The sequence below is a fragment of the Acomys russatus genome, chromosome 10 (assembly GCF_903995435.1).
Source record: "Acomys russatus chromosome 10, mAcoRus1.1, whole genome shotgun sequence".
Classification (NCBI taxonomy): Eukaryota; Metazoa; Chordata; class Mammalia; order Rodentia; family Muridae; genus Acomys; species Acomys russatus.
This window is the reverse complement of record NC_067146.1, coordinates 35,809,442-35,830,120: the sequence shown is the minus strand read 5'-3', so window position 1 is coordinate 35,830,120 and position 20,679 is coordinate 35,809,442. Positions and strand designations below refer to the sequence as shown.

Here is a 20,679-nt window from a genome sequence, read left to right as displayed (position 1 = left end):
AACCGGTTCACACCGGATTCGGATTCCTTGGAGACACACTGAAAAGCAGACAGGTATGCTGTAGACTGGCGACTCCAGAGTTCTGCCTGTCGTCCACCTGCCCACATGTATGGCTCTAGGTGGTATTTCTACACTTGCCTGTTCCATTTTTCAAAATTACTTTCAAATGAGGATGTATCCTGAAGAATTTCATATATTTTGAAGATATGGTTTCCTCTTTTAATATTTTTGGAGGCTTCCACTAAATCCATGGGGATGCAGAAGCTGACCTCTGAGAGCCTCCACTGCACCCACCAAATGGAGACTCATACTTACTCTGCATTGTCTTGCTGCGCAGGGATGTGCTGAATAACTTCATAGATGGTTCCGTGAAGATCTGGCCCTGTTACACCATCAGAGGCTGCGGCAGACCTACTTGGCATCTAAAAAATACAGCATATTAAAAGGAAAAACTTCAGCTAGGTGTGGTGGTGCAGGACTTTAATCCCAGGACTTGGGAGGCAGAGGCAGGCGGATGGCTGTGTGTTCGAGGCCAGCCTGGTCTACAAAGTCAGTCTAGGACAGACAAGGCTCCACAGAGAAACCCTGTCTTGGAAAAAAATAAAGAAAAAAACTTAGGTGAAGACTAGCTGGAAGCATGCAGCACAGTGGAGGACAGATGATCTCTCCCATTGGAATACGGCCTCCTCCTTGCTAGAGCTTCCTGCACTCAGGCTATGTTGTTTCAGGAGTAGCTTGACTAACAAACAACTTATTTTTTTTTTCATTTGAAGAGAAGCTGGAAATATTGTACAGAAAAATAATAGAAAAGTAGCAAAAAGGGAGATTAAAAAAAAAAAAAAACAGCTTAGTGTAGAACCGAAGAACACGTATAACTATTGTATTATATCTTAAGGGCTCTTTTGAGCACTTTTTGCCAATTATGTATGCAAGGATGGCTTATCAGAAAGAATAATGTGAAGTCAAAATCCTCATCATATTGCAAGTGAGTGAAGAGACAAAGGGTTTGGGTTTAATGTGGGGGATGACTCTGAAAACTAAAGGCTTAGCCGAATATGAAAGAATGAAGTGTATTTATCTGGGAAAGATCATCACTGTGCTGAAACCTGCATTTTAAGTGTTTTCCTCACATTCCTCCTATTTTATAATTTCTTTCTTCCTATAAACATTGTCTTCCAGTATATTGTGAGTCCAGTATTCCTTCCCACTCATCCTTATTTTAACCACACGTCTACCTACCTGCAGTCCTTTACACTTACACAGCACCTCCTGGAGAAGTGCTTGCTGGGTAACAATGAGGCATGGCGTCACATGCCCCCGAGCTGCACTGGGATGCCCTAGCTTCCTGTGGTTTTGGAAACTGCTTCATTCCTCTTGTTAAAGTTCTCAGGAGGAGCACAGTAGCCACAGGCCATGACTCCTCTAGTCATTTTGTGTTGAGATTTTGATAGAACTTTTCATTGAGATTAAATCTTCATTTTCCTTGGCATGAAGATGGTCAGTGGCTATGGCAGATGTATGCTAACATATGATCTAATATTAGAACTATTGAATAATAGCAAATCTGTTAATTTTATGCATTTGTCTTCTCTCCAACTCCTGGAAGAGGTGGTAAATGACTAATGAAACCTACGACAGGTAAAGAGAGAGTGAATCTCTCATATATACTACAATAATCAGATTGGTTTTATTTTATGATGCTAATAAATTAATAATTCAATTTATTTCCCTTCTCAATGACAATTTAGAGAGTTTTTATTAGTAGTTGTTTTCCTCTTATGCTCATTGCCTTGGACGGCCATTCATCACATGTCAGTGCCATGCTGGCCTCTTCACACTCAAGAGCCTCCTCCCCATGTCACTGTCCTCACTGTCCTCCTTCAGTTACTCATTTTAATTTCTCACTTCATCTCCAAAGCATCTGACATGGCCAATTAAGAATGTCAGAAAAATTCTCATGAATTCAAGCATGGTTCCCAATCAGGTTATGTTGTGCCTTACAGAATTAAGCAGTGTCCGAGACGTAGCTCAAGGGCACGTTTCTCTGCTTCAAGTCCCTGACACTGAAGTACTTGGAGGCAGCAGAAGCTTCAATTAATGTCCCAGTCTGCCTGTAATTAGTGCCCCATACTGTGTACCCAGGATCAATCACCAGGCTCAATGCAAACTCCTTACATACATTTCACTCCTTTATAGTGAACTATTAGGAATAAAATATGTGTATTAAAAAAAATAAACTATGTTTCAAAACTCAGTAAGTCTTTTACCTCTTCAGTCTCCTGCTCTAATCTTTGACGATGCACTTTAGAAGAGGGTTTTATAGCATGATGGAAGTTCTTCTAGTTAACAGATCAACCACATATTTATTTTGTCCTTTCGGTTGTAGAAGTGAAGAGCGAAGCACTTCTGCCTGAGATTGAAGAGGGCAGTACAAATCCTCTGTCAGGTGCATCTCCTCTCTGGGACAATATGGGCACTACTGACTCACCCTCAGGGAGGATGGAATCCAATCAACTCATCTCCCATTACTCACGGGACATTTCCGAAATAAACTCTGTAGCCAGGAAACTCACTGGATGAAGCACCCAGAATGATAGGATGCTTAGAACAAAGGGACCATTTCCCTAATAGCAAATAGTTCCTTTCTAAAAAATGGAAGAAGGGACACCCAGAAGCAAGCGATCCATTTTCGGTTCCATCCGTAAGTGGACTATTATAGGGCAATAAGGAATCAGGGGGAAACTGTCCTTTCCAACCCTGCAAGTGCTCATGAGTTTATAGTTCAGGGGCACGTTCTGCATGAAACTGATTGTTTACAATTCTTTAAAAAGAGAGCGACTGAAAACAAATGGTTTCAACTATAAAAGCCCCTGACTTTTTAAACAATTGCACCTTTAGGGTAATAATAAAACTGTATAGCTGTATATTATTAGGCTTTTTCTATATGACAGCTCCCTTATGGCAAGCAAGGAGCTTCAAGGATGTGATCGAATATCTTTGAAAAGCTATTGAGAGTTATGAGGCAGAAAGGAAGGGAACTGAGGAATAGAGCAAGCTCTGCAAAGTTAAGGGCTGAGGTCACTGAAGCTACGTGAATAACTTAAGCCAGGGACGCCAGAGGCCATGTTTTTCTTTTCTCTATGTACCCAGCCTAGTTAATTCTCTATTCATAGAATATACCAGGTAAAGAGTGTTTCTCCTCATCTGTGACAGCTTTACTGTCTCTAGAAGAGAAGAGAAACGAGAAGAGTGCATCAGCCCCACGGATCTCAGGATCCAGGGAGTCAACACTGCAGAGCACAGTCAGGGCTAGTGAAGCCATTGGGGCATCACTGCTCCAGTTCTCAAACGAATTCTGCTTACACCTCCGGGAAAGCAGAGTTCTACTTCTTTTAATCAGCCACTAGGAAAACCAACCCTGGCAACACCAGACGCATCTGGAAAAGTCACAAATTCGTATATTCCGAAGTCACCCAGAGCATCTTCATGGCCTGAAAGGAAAAAGGACACTTACTTACAGAAGCTTTCCTCTGAGACTTAAAAGTCTATGCATTTTTTTGTTTGTTTGTTTCTTGGGAATATCTGAAGAGCTTATCTTTATTGTTAGCCTTAAGTGGTATTTGCATGAAACCATTTTGTATTTTCTAGTCCTGTATGGTCGTATTGGCATTGAATGGATTGGGGAATAGAATCCTTCTTAGGAGAGAAAAAAAAAAAAAAAAAAAAAAGATGAAACTAAACTTGACCAGTTACTCCTAAGGCCTGACGTGGAAATATTGTTTTACACACTCAAATACACAAATCTGGACAAGAGTGGAGAATGAAGAACACTAAGGCCTTAGCATAGAGGTCACAGCAGCCTTTAAGGCACTCATAGTATCTACTGCGTTCCAATAGATCTAACACAGAACATTTGAAACACGAGTAGTAACAGCAGCCGCAAACACACACACACACACACACACACACACACACACACACACACACACACGAAGGGCCTTCTGCAACACAGTAGGGATATCACGCAAGGCTCATCCGGGAAATGAAGGGCATGAAGCTGGTTGGGAGGAGCCAGATGGTCTTGGAACCCCTCACCTCTGTGATGTCCAGTTATTAGAAAAGAGCAAAGACTAGAAAAGAGGGAGAGCCTTGTTTTGTTTTTTTAAATTAAGAGCCCTATTAGGCTTTTCACATCCTTTCACTTTAATTCTCATAGCAGCCCCAGGAGGAAGTTTTTATCTCTTTTAAATAGATAAGGAAATTGAGGCCAAGAAAAATAATTTTCCCAAGGGGAAACGTCAGATATAGGACTGAAGCCTCTCAGTGACACCACTGTCATAAGCATAAGACCTATTGTTAACTTAGAACAGTTCAGTACAGGGTCAACAATGACGGCTGAGGAACAAGGGAGCAGTCCCGGCCCTGCTGGTCCCTCCACTTCTTTCTCTCCTTAGGATGGGGCCACCAACACTGTGTGTCCTCCAGAAAACTACAAAAGGGCCCCTGTGCTCTCACAGACTGATGGGTGAGAATGGAGCAGAAGTCAATAATGTCACCTCCCTGATCTTCAGTTCTCTTGTCTGTGAATGGAGAAACGAGTCCTTCCCTAGCTCACCCTACAGCAGTGTACATAAAGCCTTCCACAGAGCTGCTGCAGAGGCAGCCTCCGTAAAGGGATGGCACTGGGCAGCAGAGGGATTGTGCTTGCCCTAACAGCGGCTACTCATCTGCTACACTGACCATGTTGTCGGTAACTACCAGCAGAGAGCACTGATGGCATCACCATGGATAACACTCCTCCCCAGTCTGATGTTTACCTGAAAACGTTTGAGCTTTTCTGTATTCTGACTCTGGTCTGGAAAGACAAATAGATTCATTAATCAAGGGTTATAATTGAGGGGGGAAATTCTAAAGTTATTTTCATAGAAACATATACATTACCTGCCTTCTAGCTTCTGTCTTATAGCTAAAGGCAAAAGAAAGGGGGAAAATCCAGTAAGGCTTTTTAAAAAAAAAATTTAGGGTTGCTTAGAAGAATAAAATGTATTATTTGTTCCATTTTAACTTACCTTTGTAAGGTTGATATTTTTTCCACAGAAAAAGAAGACACATAGATATAATCAAAAACAGTGATATTCCAGTTATACTTGCTAATGGGGACAGCGATTTTCCTTTTTGTGCAAGCTTCTCCAGTCCTAAAAAAATAGTAATAAATTACTATATGACCTGAAGTGTTTATGGTTTATGGTTCTACTTAAATAGAACACCACTGCTTACCCCACTCCCTCTCCTTTCTCTTGCCTTCATCCCTAAATGGGTGGAATACATTAACTTAAAATTTAAGCCCCAAACTCCCTGGGGATATTTGTGACTGGAGATGTGGCTGATTACCTGGGAAATGCTGATATAATGTGCCCATCATAGAAAATTGTTCCTTTCCACTTTCCACATGTGTTTGCCACCTCCTCACTGAGGTGTGGAGAGAAACCTGTCTCCTGAAAATTGTTTTCTGTTTTGTTTTTTGTTTTGTTTTGGTTTTCAAGACAGGGCTTCTCTTGTAGACCTGGCTGTCCCAGACTTGCTTTGTAGACCAAGATGGCCTCGAACTCACAGACATCCGCCTGCCTCTGCCTCCCGAGTGCTGGGATTACAGGTGTGTGCCACCACACCCGGCTCAAGATTGTCTTCTGATCTCCACATACACACTGTGGAACACGTGCATCTATACACACACACACACACACACACACACACACACACACACACACACACACCACACAACAATGAAATGAAACATTTAAACATAAAAATCCCACTTTGCAACTTAAAGTCACTTTATTTTGTAGGACATTCCTTTTACTACTGGAACTATATTAAGTACGGTGTTAATGGATATAACACATGCTGAATGCTTACAATAGACCAAGCTCTGAGCTAAGGATGCATGATCCATAGTAACTGCTGAATTGCCTTGGCAGTCTCATTAGACAGCAATTATTTTATCATCTCTTCTGGATGAGGAAGCTGAGGCTTGCAAAAGTCACTTGGGTTATAATGGTGGGGACAATCCCAGGCTTTCAGTATTCCAGTCTGCCCCCTTCCAGTGCTGTTTAATACAACTTGTTGTATTATGTGGTTATGTTAATACCAGCTCTGGACTATGATATGCTTAGTAACATATTAACCTGTATGGAAGGAAGTAGTTGTAATCTTTATCATGCAGCTCTGATATTGATGTGGAAATGAGTTGCAGCAGTCACCTGTCTGCCCAGACTGATGTGCCCTGAAATCATCATTCAAAAACTGTAATAGCGCTTCCATTCCAGACAGCCTGAGAATCTCGGTGTGATGAAGAATATAGTGGCTTCTCAGTTCTTCAATACATGCCTTGCCAGCATCCTCTTCCTCTTCCTCCATAAAGGTTCTGTTAATGTCCCAGGGGTTAAAATGAATGCCAGCCTTTACCCATCTCCTTTTCTCAATACAGGGCTACCTAAGAAATCTCAGGTTTCCTCTGTAGAATATTATCATTTAAAAATGTCTAGTCTTTTTCTACTGTAGCATAGATTGTAAACCACACTCTAGTAGACAGGTTATGAAAACCATGCCATCTCCTCTAATTTGAACATACACTGCTACTCTTATATCCACTTTAAGTCTGAGAGACAAGGATGTTTTTTTATTATGAAAAACTTTGTGCCATTTTGAGGCACTGTGGTCTTGTAAACTATCCACTAGTGTTCATAGTCATACCTTGTTTGCTCATCAGCGATGCAAGCAATTTCTCTGCTGAACTGTTTAATCAAACATTTATTTGAAGTCTAATTTCGTCATATCATGGTTGACTGTCACCATGGGTTGGCTATGGATAAAAGAGGCCACCAAAGTCAAAATTATTCTGTTGTAAGAAACAGTCTCTCTCTGGGTGGCATGCTCTCCCTCTGGCTGGTATCAAGGCCCTAACATCTTCCTTCTTTTTGGCACGAGACCCTGAGAAAAATTTTGTTAAAAAGATTTGTTATTTTTATGTGTGTGTGTGTGTGTGTGTGTGTGTGTGTGTGTGTGTGTGTGTGTATGTGTGTGTAAAAACAGGTACAATAGTTTGGTACAAGAAGCACACTTTCCCGCATCCTTCATTTTTAACATTTCCCCACTTAGACAAGCATTTAAGTGATCAAAATTTTAGAGTCTCTTCCACAGAAGGTCCCAACCTTCCCATTCCTCATTTTTATGTCCCTAGAGGCCTCACCTCTCACTTCCTCCCATCGGATTCTACTTATCTGGAGCCAGAGACCCACCTTGTTGTGATCCATTCCTGCCAGCCCGAAAGCTTGGGTGAAGTGAAGGCCAGTGTTCTCCCCACGGAGAATGAGGATGCACATGGTCATCTTCCGAAAACAAATGATCTTTCTTGCCCCACCCCCATCTAGAGGGCACTGGTTTCTTGCCCCACCCCCATCTAGAGGGCACTGGTTTCTTGCCCCACCCCCATCTAGAGGGCACTGGTTTCTTGCCCCACCCCCATCTAGAGGGCACTGGTTTCTTGCCCTGGTCCCTGTTTCTCCATGTAGAATGCACATCAAAAGCAACGACTGCTGCTGTAGTCTCAGTCCTAGGCGACTGTGGTTTGAGATAGATGAGCTTCTAGAACTCTGACTTGAAAATGGGTCAGTGGGGGAAATTCTGGCCTTATTGCTCAGAGTATATATTGGGACCTATGATGCACGTCTGGGCACTTGGAAGAGCTTCCTTTCTTCTTCTTTCAGAGTTTGTGCTATTCGTTTGTACAGAGCACGCCATCCTCCCCACTATTTAAACACAATGGACTCATTTACCAAAGCCAGAGTGCAAATGATGCTTGCCCCCTCCTTAAGCAAACAAATAAAATGGAATAACACGTTAAGTGCAAATATGGGCAAGAGGTGTGGTGTCCACAGTATCGCTACCCTGCTGTTTGAGGCTGTACCCCACACAGGACAGCCATATGTTACCTAGGCAGTGTGTCTATTTGTAGATGAGAGTGGAGTCCTGAGAACTCTTCCATCCAATCTGCTCATTAATTATGGCAGCTGCCTCATGTCCCCATGGAGATGTGCTGTGTTCCTTGCACACTCCTCGTGGCCCCACATGACACACACAGTTATTCTGTGATAGGTTCTCAAGCAGCTATCAGCAAAGTTCTGAGGGTTCAGATGTGAAGGTTAAAGTTGTATCTCAATCTGTGTCTTTACTGACTCAAAGTTGGGAAATCTTTAGCTAAATGGGTGAAATTAATCAATTTCTCTTCCTATTTCATATCCTTTCCTACTTTTTAATAATGAGAAGATTTGGATTATAATTTGGAAATGATTGATTGATCCACATTACATATACATCTAAAACACACCTATTATAGATACCTTTTAAGTTATGTGCACATTCCTCAGGGGCTTGTGATTATATACTTGAATATCTTCATCTACAAATCTTAAAATTCTAAGCAGATGGCTAAATTTCCATAAATATTCTTATTATAGATATATGTATAGTATAGTAAATCTCATAGTAGTAATTTAGGCTCATTAAATACCTAAAAGATATTTGTATTTAAAAAGTCTTTAATTAAGGAAATAAAATAATTACTTTTAACTATAAATGCTGATTTATTATTTTAATGGCTATTACCTTCTGAAAACAATTAGACATTACTTTTAGCTATATATATTTCATTGTTTCTCATAAGTATGAAATAGTATATCTTGTAGACAAAGTTTATACATTAAATTAGTTGAGAAAATTACTCAAAGAAAACTTCTTTAAATATATATCCATATTTTAAATTATTAATTGAACCCAACTCAGTATTATGAGATGCAATACATAGATACTGCTTTATATGCATGAACCTATAGATATTGATTAAGAAGGCAATAGCCACATCAATAGCTTAGTGACCTGAAAAGAATAGAATTTTAAAAAGACTGCTAAAAAGAAAGGCTTTGAATTCAGATGTTATTTTGTCATGCATTTGCTGTGTGGCCCTGCCAATTGCCTGTTTTCTTTAGATATCTGTACTGAGCTACAGAAAGGTCTATTGATAATATCCCGGGCTAGATGTGAGTCATAGTCCACAGAGGTGGACGTCCCCATCTGTCCAGCTTCACACAGGCCGAAGACAGAGAGATAATTGTCACATTCTCTAGCTGTCCTCTCCCTAACTGAAGGTCGCCAATAAAAGGTCTGATTATTTCCCGGGTTATTATTTTCTTTCCATGTCTGTGACCCTAGAGTCATTGTTGAGCCCTTCTGCCCTCTGCCTCTTATTGCTGAGACTTTAAAGCAGCTACATAGTTTTGTCTCATTAAAAACAAAGAGATTCATCTGATTCCTGCAACTTGCCTCCGGAGACCCAAAACTTCAACTTGGTTCTAGAAATGTCTTAAAGGCAAATATCCCAGCCTTAGAAAAAGATTTAAGACTCCCCACAAGTCTTAATGCAGGTTGTTTGTCAGAGTGATTTTTTTTCCACACGTGTTCAGCTGACCTTGTAAACAGTGGCCATGTGTGTCAGTTTGTGTATGCTTAACCTGCGTTGCAGAAATTCATTCATTTTGAAAAAAGAAACATTGAACACAACATTATCACATTGGCGCTGCGGATTTTCTTCCTATTTTTACTGTTGCTGGAGTCAGGGCTCCGTGAGCATTGAGGACTGGAAAACAGCTCTGAAAACCACAGTGAGGCCGCTAATGTTGACAAGCCTGGATCCTTCTGGAACATGAGCACCTGCTCTCTTTATTTACTACAACACCAATCGCCAGTCACTGTACAGGTCGAACAGGTTTTGAGACTCTGCTAAAGACGATTATCTGATAGGAAGACTGTAACTGTCTTTGCAATAAGATCTTAGCCAAACGCTGGGGGTTTCTGATATTATGAAAACTTACTGGATGAGTGTTAATGCAGGAAGTTGAAGAAGTGGGGACGTCTCAACTGTAATATACCTACTACATATTATAGCTATATTTTCATTTGCAACAAGCATAAGGAACAAGTCTAACATGATGCCAAGATTGCCACCAAACAGTTCCATATATGATTTGGGACACACACACACACACACACACACACACACACACACACACACACGCACGCACACGCACGCACGCACGCACACACGCATGTACGCACGCACACTTTGTTTTAAACTATCTCTCAGTTAGCTACATGCTGAAAGGATGGTTGAGATTACAAAATGTGTTAAATTACAAGGCAAAAGACATTCTTTAGTTGTGTGTTTGACATTTTATATTTTAAGCAGGAATTCTTGTAACGGGTTGTTTGAAAATCAGTGCCTATCCCTTATTAGGCCCAAAGCAGGTGCCATGTCATGGATTAATGAGTGCTAATTTTAATCTTTTTGAACACATATTCTTTGGGGTGTCTACAAGGAAAATATAGTCTGTTTTGTTGCCTCAGTGAGACACAATTTAGCTAGGATTTTTGTGGCTTTATTCTCTAATGTGCTAAGCACTAGAAAGATGTAGTTATGTAAAATTCAAATTCAAATTAATGGAAGGAAAAATAAAATTAAAACTTTAATTCTCAGTTGCATAGCCATGTTTGGCTTGCTGAAAAGCTAAGCAAGGTTAATAGCTGCTACATTGAAAGGTGATGATGTTGACCATTTCGTCTTAGCACAAAGTTCTACTGGACAGCAATATTCTAGGCAGTACTACCTTCCCCACGAACATGTCCAGCAAGACACTGTATGAACCCCAATATACAAGACACTGTATGAATCCAATGTACTTGACCTTACAAGTATGGTTACCTTAAATCTCAAAGCGCTCTAAGAGAACACACATTTCTTCATCAACCTGCGGGCTTTATACACTTTGATAACTCTGTGTGACTCCCTAAGATCTTTTTAATGAAGGACTAAAAAATAAATAAAAAAAAATATCACGTATAAACAGGTGTTTTATCCTGGCTTCCTTTATTGAACACAATATTCTGAGATTCTCTCTGTTACGTGTCCTTTTCTAGGCCCCAGGGATAATGGCATAGAACAGAAGGCACCAGTGGATTCATGGCTCTTATGTTTTTCACACTTGTTCCTTCACCAATACAATCATCTAGAGCATTGTTTCCTAGTCAAACCTGTGGGATTTTTTTCTCAACTTGGATCTGTTTTGTCTTTTTTTCTGTATGCAAAGATATTGATAATAATAGAAGGAATAATAAGGGAAGATTTAAAAAAGAAAAGAGTGAATGAGGAAAAGGAGAAAGGGTAATAATAGAAAGGAAGTCAAAGAGAAAGCAGAAGTGGAGAAGAAAGTACAATTGGGATGTCAAGCTGTACATTAGACAGAACTTGGTGGCTGGCTGCGGCAGGGGGTGTAAGTAACAGGAAAGAGTTGGAGGTGGCATTTGGTTTTCTGCTAGGATGGTAGAGTCTAGGGAAATTCACTTACAAAGCAGGGGAACATAGACAGAATAGGTATGAGGAAAGGAGGAAAACAGTCAGGTTCTGCTAATTTGAACTTATCTTTGGCTTTCAGAACTTCCGAGAGAAGAATCTAGAAGGTGGACAGAAGGTGGAAAGCCTTAGAACTTTGAAGACAAAGATGTAAGACGGCCAGTGTTACAGGACTCTATGGGAACGAGTAAAAATGTACAGAAAATCACACCGCAAAACAGAACCGCATTCCACAGAGAGGCTCATGGGATTGGAGTTTGTTATATGTCCTTAACAAGCTGCAATTCCTATCCTTTAGGACTGTGGTCGTTCTAAAGATGCAACTTCTAGAGGACGCAGACTTTCATAGACTTATGAAAGTGGTTTCCAAGCTGATGAGGCTCCTGAGAAATATTTCTATTTATTTCAGGTATGCCAAAGGGTGAGAGAAGGGGGGGGGGAGGAACCAATGAAGACCAAGGAGTGGAAAAATGAAAAACAAAGACCCTGAGCCAGGCATATTTGCTCTTCTAACTTAATTTAACTGTGCACATAAACTCTTACATGATCAGTCTAATTCATTTCATACTCCTGCTTGTAAAAGAAGGAAAGCAATAATGTGCATTTTGAAGCAATTTACTGACTCGTTCTTCATAAGCTCCCCAGAGCTGACATTTGAATTTCTCTCCATTTTGTTTTGAGTTTTCATTCTTCGAGCCTCAAAATCCATGGCTTAGTTAAGTGAGAAAAGACACGATCTGAACAACAGCGCAGTGGATGTGTTCTCCTCTGCAAAGGCATTTGGGAAAGCGAGGCAAGCATGCCTCCATGCTTTATAACGGTTTGTCCTTTCACACACTTACCTACGGAAGTGATGATGATGGTAAACCGAGTTTCATCTTGTTTTCCCGTTATGTTGTTGTAAGCACAGCACACATAGTCAGTTGTCATCTGGGCCACTTTCTCAGATGCAACTTCCAGACGAGGCCCATGCTTGATGACGTGTGTTGTGTTGTCAGATCGTCGGATCCAGGAGTAGGTGTTGGGGGGATACGAATCAGCGGAACAGTCAAACAGGACAGCCTCTCCCAGGTCAACAGTGAACACTTCTCCCACTTTTAGCCCTTTATCAGAATTAACCTGAAGTCCATAAGGTCCATCTGTATTAAAGAAAAACAACGGAGGGCGTGTGCCTCACACTCCAACAGCCACAGCACAGTTTCTTCCAGGATTGAAGAGCTGAGTTTCAGCTTAATGTATCCTTGAAGAAACAGGCCCTCATTCAAACTCCCAACTAGTGATGAGATTCACAAAAATGGAAATTACTTGATTGAACATATTTGTAATAGAGCTGGAAACTTAGTTTACAGGTTTACAGGCACTGCCATCCTCAGTGTGGGGCTCTTTCCAGTGCCCTGTTGATAAATACAAACTGTTGCTAGGCAACCACATTCTTTCTGGAATAGAAATTACACTTGAAAATATTTTTGCAACATATAAATACTATTTTCTTCTTAGCAAGCATACTTTAAGAAGTGTCTGTTTTTCTTCTCAATGCCAGGTCATGCAAATATTTATTGAAGGCAGAGTTTCAGAAGGAACACAGATTTGTGCAAACAGGTCTAGGGGTGTTTCATATTTTCTTAAACTTTTAACATATTAAAAATCATTATAAGCCTCAGATTCCATTTAAAATACACACACACACACACACACACACACACACACCCATACAGAGGCACAAGCCAGTTTGCACGCACACACAAACACACTTGCATGCATGCACACACATGTGCACACCATGACTCACTGTGTCATTAGCAGATATTCATTGAAAATCAAAAAGCAATTTAACTATGGCTATTTGACTATGTTTGGCCACACTCAATACCTATGGCAATTTCGATAGCTTCTTGTAGAGAATAAGGAAAATATTGAAAATATTTTTCAGATCCAAAGTTTCTCCTCTAGTTTAAGGCTTTTTGGGCATGGCTATATTCAGTTTTTATTTATTAGACATGTGCCATGGGAAAGGACTAGAGGTAACCAGACATATAGCCTACATTTGATCTTGAAAGAAACCTCATGAGATAGAAGTTGTTATTCTCATTATAATATTTTAACATGTACTTTCCCAGGGTCACATAACTAATAGACAGCAGTATTGAGATACTTAAAGTAATAAGTTTATGCTACATAATTTTTCTATGTCAGAATATTGTTGGATAACAATACTGTTTTATGATAAATTATTTTCTCATTATGTAATTATTCAAACAGCAATTTACTTGACAAATGTTTAAGAGATAAGTATAAAATAATTTGTATTTCCCACACAATTTTTTAAAGACATTGAAAGTTCAATTCTGAACTTCATATGGAAAAACAAAAAACCCAGAATAGCTAAAACAATCTTGTACAATAAAAGGTGCTCCGGAGGAATCTCCATGCCTGATCTCAAACTGTACTATAAAGCAATAGTAATTAAAACAGCATGGTACTGGCACAGCAACAGGCTGGCTGATCAGTGGAATCGAATCAAAGGCCCAGATATGAATCCACACACATACGGTCACTTGATTTTTGAAAAAGAAGCCAAATCCATTCAATGGAAAAAGGATAGCATCTTCAACAAATGGTGCTGGTCTAACTGGAGGTCTATGTGTAAAAAATGCAACTGGACCCATATTTGTCACCTTGCACAAAACTCAAATCCAAGTGGATTAAAGACCTCAACATAAAACCAGAGACACTAAGCCACTTAGAGGAAAAAGTGGGAAAGAGCCTGGAGCATATTGGCACAGGAGACAACTTCCTGAACAGAACACCAACGGCCCAGGCCTTAATGTCAACCATTAATAAATGGGACCTCATGAGGCTGAGAAGCTTCTGTAAGGCAGGAGACACTGTCAAGAGAACAAAGGGACAGCCTACAGACTGGGAAAAGATCTTCACCAACCCTACATCTGACAAAGGTCTAATATCCAAAATATATAAAGAACTCAAGAAATTAAACACCACCAAACAGAAATATCCCAATTGAGAAATGGGGCTTGGAACTAAACAGAGAATTCTCAACAGAGGAATATCAAAAGGCTGAGAAACACTTAAAGAAATGCTCAACCTCCTTAGTCGTCAGGGAAATGCAAATCAAAACAACTCTGAGATTCCATCTTACACCCATCAGAATGGCTAAGATCAAAAATTCAAGTGACACCACATGCTGGCGAGGATGTGGGGAGAGAGGAACACTCCTTCATTGCTGGTGGAAATGCAAACTAGTACAGCCACTTTGGAAATCTATCTGGTGCTATCTCAGAAAACTGGGAATAGGGCTTCCTCAAGACCCAGCTATTCCACTCCTTGGAATATACCCAGAAGATGCTCCAGCACCCCACAAGAAAATTTGCTCAACCATGTTCATAGCAGCCTTATTCATAACAGCCAGAACATGGAAACAGCCTAAGTGTCCATCAGTAGAAGAATGGATAAAGAAACTGTGGTACATATACAGTATGGAATACTACTCAGCTATTAAAACAAGGAATTCCCGAAATTTGTGGATAAATGGATTGAGCTAGAAATGATCATAATGAGTGAGTTAACCCAGAAGCAGAAAGATTCATATGGTATATACTCACTTATATCTGCATACTAGCCCAAGGGGCATGTCCCACGAAAGCCTTCACTTACCAGGAAACTGGGACAGAGGGGAGGACATCCTATTGGGACTCTAAATGAGAGAAGCATGGGAAAATAGCAAAGTAGAAGGATCCAGAGGGTCCTAGAAACCTACAAGTAGAACATTATGATAGGCAGATTTGGGCCCAAGGGTCCCGTTTAAACTAAGGCACCAGCCAAGGACAATACAGGTGGTAAACTTTAAACCCCTACCCAGATCTAGCCAATGGTCAGAACATTCTCCACAGTTGAGTGGAGAGTGGGATATGACTTTCTCATGTACTCTGGTGCCTCGCATTTGACCATGTCCCCTGGAGGGGGAGACCTGGTGGCACTCAGAGGAAGGACAGCAGGTTACCAAGAAGAGACTTGATACCCTATGAGCATATACAGGGGGAGGTAATCCCCCTCAGGAACAGTCATAGGGGAGGGGAATAATGGGAAAATTGGAGGGAGGGAATAATGGGAGGATACAAGGGATGGGATAAACATTGAGATGTAACAAGAATAAATTAATAAAAAATTAAAAAAAAAGAAAAAAGAAAGAAAAAAATTTATATTTATATATTTAGAAATATATGTGTATATTTGTGACAACAATTTAAAAAGGCCATGAATTTGAAAGAGATCAGGAGGTGTATAGGAGAGGCTGGAGGTAGGAAAAGGAAAGGGGGAATATTGCAATTATAAAAATTATAATATTTAATACATGAGAGGCAAACAACTTGCATTGATAAGGAATTTACAAACTTGAAAAAATGCTCAAGTGGTTTCATTCCTTTTTAAAAACCGCCAATAACTCACTAAGTATGTAATTGTGTGATATAGGGATTAGGTTTTAGGGTAACACTTGTCAGTCATGAATTATGTGTTCTTTAGAAATTACTTAAACTTCTGGATCTCTTTATCTTTTTATATAAAAACATGGGTTAGCTGACTGCCAAAATTATTTATTTCTTTGGAATTATGTCAGATTTCTCTCTGTTGATCCACAGAGTGACTTTCCATTGCGCCATCATTTTCTGATCCATCTACCATTGTAAAGACAAATTTCATAACAGAAACTGGAGACACCACTTTATAGACTCTACTTAGCTACGGAACATGTTTTCTTCCTAAAGACGTGGGAAGATGTTTAGTTTCCCCACAATGTTATGTACTCTGTTTATATGAGGAATCTACTCTCAGAAAGAAAGCCCAGAAGCTAGCTTAGTCAGTCCTTAGTTCCAGGACCCACTCAACATACACAAATCTGCAGATGCTCAAGGCCCCTATAGAAAACGCTGTCACATTTGTATTTTACCAACACATATCCCCCTGGAAATGTGAACATGCCTGGGCTACTTATAATATCAAATACAATGTAAATGTCCTATGAAGAGTTGTTATGGTCTCACATGATGATGATATGAAAAAGACATGTGTATGTTCAGCACATGTACAATTGCTTGAATATCTTCCATTTGACTTTGGATAGATCTGCTGATGTAAAATACCTGGACGTGGAGCGCTGGCTCTACCTTTAAGTTTAGAGCAAACAGGGCGTGAAGATAGATGATGACAGGGAGGAAGCCTTGATGCCCTTTCTGTGAGTGACTTAGGACTTGCCACACTGCCCTCTCATTTCAGGCTCTGATACAGTCTCAGGAGAAGCCATTGTGACGAGGGGCTAAGAACAGTGAAGCTCAGTCTCTTATTCTGAGCTCTGTTGAGGAGTGATCAGTTTATTAGGATTGAACAGTTGCTTTTCCTGATTCAGAAAAAAACAACACGAAGGTGTGTTTATGCACAATAGTGATCTAGGCATCATGGGCAAACTGGGATGTTGAAAAAAAAAATGGCTCCCGAGACTGTGTCTTCTGCTCTGTGCTGTAGTAGAGGCTCTTCCTTCCCATTGCCATCCTAGATGAGATATAAGTCAGGAAATCCAGGGGCCACTGGCTGCTTCACATAGAAGAAAAGCAAGGAAGGCATGGTATGTGGTTTGGAAGGAATGAGACCTACATTCGTGTGCACAGCCTAAAACTGGAGAGCCATTTTAGAGTAGGGCAACACAGCATTGAGAAAGAACAGCGGAGTGAGCAAACAGATAGTCATTCTGTCTAGATCCCCGTCCTCCCTCTGGCCTCCAGGGTTTACAGAACGTGCCTCTAAAACCAAGTTGCTGCATGATGGATCTCACATGGGAATGGCTGTGATGCCTTTCGAAGTGTGCTGGCGCTCTTCACAAGCCTGGGAGGAACGTCCCTTTGGATCAATGCGACATATCTGAATATTCCCAAGACAGCATTTCTCTAATCTTGGTTGGTGAGTTGACTCGAAGTTTGTATTTAGAGGCATGTGTGGTGAGTAAGGTCAATAATTTAATAAAAAAATTTAACCAGTTTGAAGTAAAACATACTTTGAAAGAAGAGAGTCTGGTTATGCAGCTTCCTTCTCTCTTCATGCGTCAGTTGATTTTGCTACTTTATTTGCTGGGGTTCATGGCTGGCATCATCTTTTCTCACTGCCCTACACATGCTGTACTGGCTCCCCAGAGTCAGTTTCACATATCGACCCTCTGTGAACCCTTCCTGCCAACAGTTTCTTTCAGCCCCTAGAAACTAACACTCTGAGGCATTTGAATTCATTACTTCTGATAATGTTTTCTAAAATTTATATTTTATCTGATTATAGAAAAAGAAACACGTGTTCATTGCAAAAGAATCAAACTCTCCCCCTTTCCTGTTCTTCTCTTGCACTTCTTTTTTTCCTCCTTCTCCTGCTCCTCCCTCAGCCCCTTTCTCCTCTCTCCTCCCTCCCTCCCTTCCTCCCTCTCTCTCTCCCCCCTCTCTCCTCTCTCTCTGTCTCTCTCTCTCCTCCCCCCCTCTCCCTCCTTCCCCCTCTCTCCCTCTCTTTCTTCTCTCTCCTTCCTCCCTCCTCCCCCTCTCCCTCCTCCCTCTCTCCCTTCGCCTCCCGCTTCTCTCCTCCCCCTCCCTCTCTCCCTCTCTCCTCTCTCTCTCTCTCCTCCCTCCTTCTCCCTCTCTCCCTCTCTCTCCCCCTCTCTCTCCCTCTCCCCTCTCCCCCCCCCCCCCGTGTCCCCGTGTCAGTTTCTCCCTCTTCACAACTTCAGCTTACACTCTACACACTGTTTATCTTCTCTCCTCCTCTGACTGGACTGTGCCGTTATTTTCTCTACCCTGGTCAGTACTTCAGCACTTCAGACTGGACATTCTTACATTTTGAGGTGGAGCAGAGCACGTCATTCAAGTGAATGGGCAGTCCCATAGGAGACGTTTGGAGTGGCTCAACTGCAGGTGCCTCTGATACAGATAAACGCAGATGGATAACTCCATTTGGCTTGGGATTATGCTTCACTGTCTTGCCTTTGGCAGAACACTCTCAATGAAAATGAACTCTTTGCCTCGGGGGTGGCTGTTTACTAAATGACTTGTAAAATCACACATCATCTGTTCTCTTTAACAATTTATGACTGGGTGGGAGCAGGGCCTAAGTTTCCACCATGATGCTGCTTGCCACCCCGTGAGGGAGCAGATGGTAAGTGTTTACTGTAAATAACCTTTTTTCCCCTTTAGATTTTTTGATCACTTACAGTACTCCCTGCAGCAGCGCCATGTGTTTCACACAAAACGTAGCGGTTACTGGGCTATTATTTACAGTTGGAGCTGGAAGCCATTTACATTTTGTAAGCCATAAGTAGGCGTTTGCTGACTTTTTCACTTGGCATTGTGTCCTACTGACTCTAATAACAGATTATGATGTCTCGACTCAATGAATATACAATCAATCTTGATAGATTTCGTGAAAACTTTTCTAACAATACAAATAAGTTGCATGAAGAAAATGTCATGGAATCAATGAAAACAGAATAGATAATTTATGATGGAATTTTTAAATTATGATGTGGATGTATTTGGGAGACCAGTAGAATATGACAGTCACTTGATCCTTGATCTTTGCCTGACCACAGAGCCATGGAGTAAAAAATGGGATCGGAAGCATTATATAAACAAAATAATCTATTCCATTTTAGTCATGTTAAATGGAGTTCCTAACTGTGTAGAGCATTGTCCTATAAAATTAAAGACATGTAAGCAATGCAGATCTCCTAGGAGAGTTTGTTGCACTGGTCCTTGTGAGTGGGGAAGATTCGGGGAAGCCCTAATGCAGTGAGGACCAGAGGCAGACATGTAAAGGATGCTGTCCTTGCACAGAGAACTGAAATTCTTGGTGACCTTGAGGAGGGAACTGGCCAGGACAGATGGGCCTTTCAGTGGGAGATAATGCTGGAAGGAGGAGAGTAATCACATTCAAGTGGAGCACTAGGGAATAGCCTCAGACATGGCAGATATTTCCAGTGTACACAGAGTAAGAAACCTGCAAACACCTTTATGCCACGTCAACTGAAGATCAGTGAACAACCTTTATGCTATTTAAACCTTATGCTGAACCCAAGAAAGTAAAGCAAAACAAAAACAGGCAATAAAGCAGGGCTGAAGTAGTGACAGCTAAAGGAAACGAGGATGAGTCTCGGTTGTGTTTCTAGTCATGGGATGAATAATTGCCAACCAAGAATGTCCTGGTGATGTGGCTTACTTCTGATTCAGTTTGTCTGTTCATGTTTTCTTTTCACTATGTTTGCTAGGCTCACATCCTTACGTTTGTGCTACTTGTGTTTGAAGTTTTAACTCATGCCGTAATAACTTGTTTAGGGAAAAAAAATACACATATAAATGGGCTGCACTGTTTCTGAATCTTCGCTACAATTCAGCCCCAGTTGTGCCACACAGCTTCAAAGGCTGACAGAACATTCTCACGATGCCATCTGAAAAGACTGTTTAAAAACCCTTTAAAATAGGCCTATGAATTCAGCTATAGAAATAAATTACCATGATTAAACACAAATATGGTATTGTGGTTCATGCCTGCAATCTCAGTATACAGGAGGCCAACCCAGGAGGTTGCCTTAAACTGGAGCCTTGGAGCCTGCATTACGTATTAAGTACCAGGCTGTCCTGGGATATGGAATGCAATTCTGTCTCTAAAACAAATGAGCAGGCAAGCAAAACTAACCATAATGTAAACAATTTCTTTCGGTCCTTGAAAAATACTTTTACTTCCTCTTTGTGTCTGGACTCTTGTCTTCTGTGCATGTGATGGTTTTCCAGAGCTTTCCACTTGCTCAACCGTACTCATCTACTCAAATGCCACTTTATGAAAGGAGCTTTTTTTTTTTTTTTTTTTTTTTTAAAGTAAGCAGCAATGTTTCCAGTCTTTGTATTCACATGGGATAACAGCAGTATAATGAGACACTGGCAAGTCATTTCACAGCACTTACTATGGGCCAGTCAAGTGTTCTGTCACTTTCCATACAGTGACAGCTCAGCCCTCACAATTGCTACATGAAGTAGGTTTCCTAGATCATCACTATATGAATGAAGAAGAGGATGTGCAGAGAGCTAAGCTTGCCAAGCTGGGATTTGAACCCTGGCCCATGACTCCACAGTCCTTACTCCTATCTGCTACTCTTCTTGTTACTCATCTCTCTGCTAGCCATG

General features: G+C 40.9%; 1 protein-coding gene across 1 annotated transcript in view; it reads right to left on the bottom strand.

The window, feature by feature from the left end:
- Positions 1 to 311: 311 nt before the first annotated feature.
- Hepacam2 (HEPACAM family member 2) overlaps positions 312 to 20,679 on the bottom strand; it is a 34,457-nt gene continuing 14,089 nt past the window's right edge. Inside the window, exons 4-9 of the mRNA XM_051151985.1 lie at positions 12,304 to 12,600; positions 5,070 to 5,195; positions 4,942 to 4,966; positions 4,818 to 4,855; positions 3,418 to 3,491; positions 312 to 422 (exon numbers count right to left, since the gene is read on the bottom strand). Of these exons, the coding sequence (XP_051007942.1) occupies positions 312 to 422; positions 3,418 to 3,491; positions 4,818 to 4,855; positions 4,942 to 4,966; positions 5,070 to 5,195; positions 12,304 to 12,600 (671 nt within the window). The remainder of the gene's footprint in view (positions 423 to 3,417; positions 3,492 to 4,817; positions 4,856 to 4,941; positions 4,967 to 5,069; positions 5,196 to 12,303; positions 12,601 to 20,679) is intronic.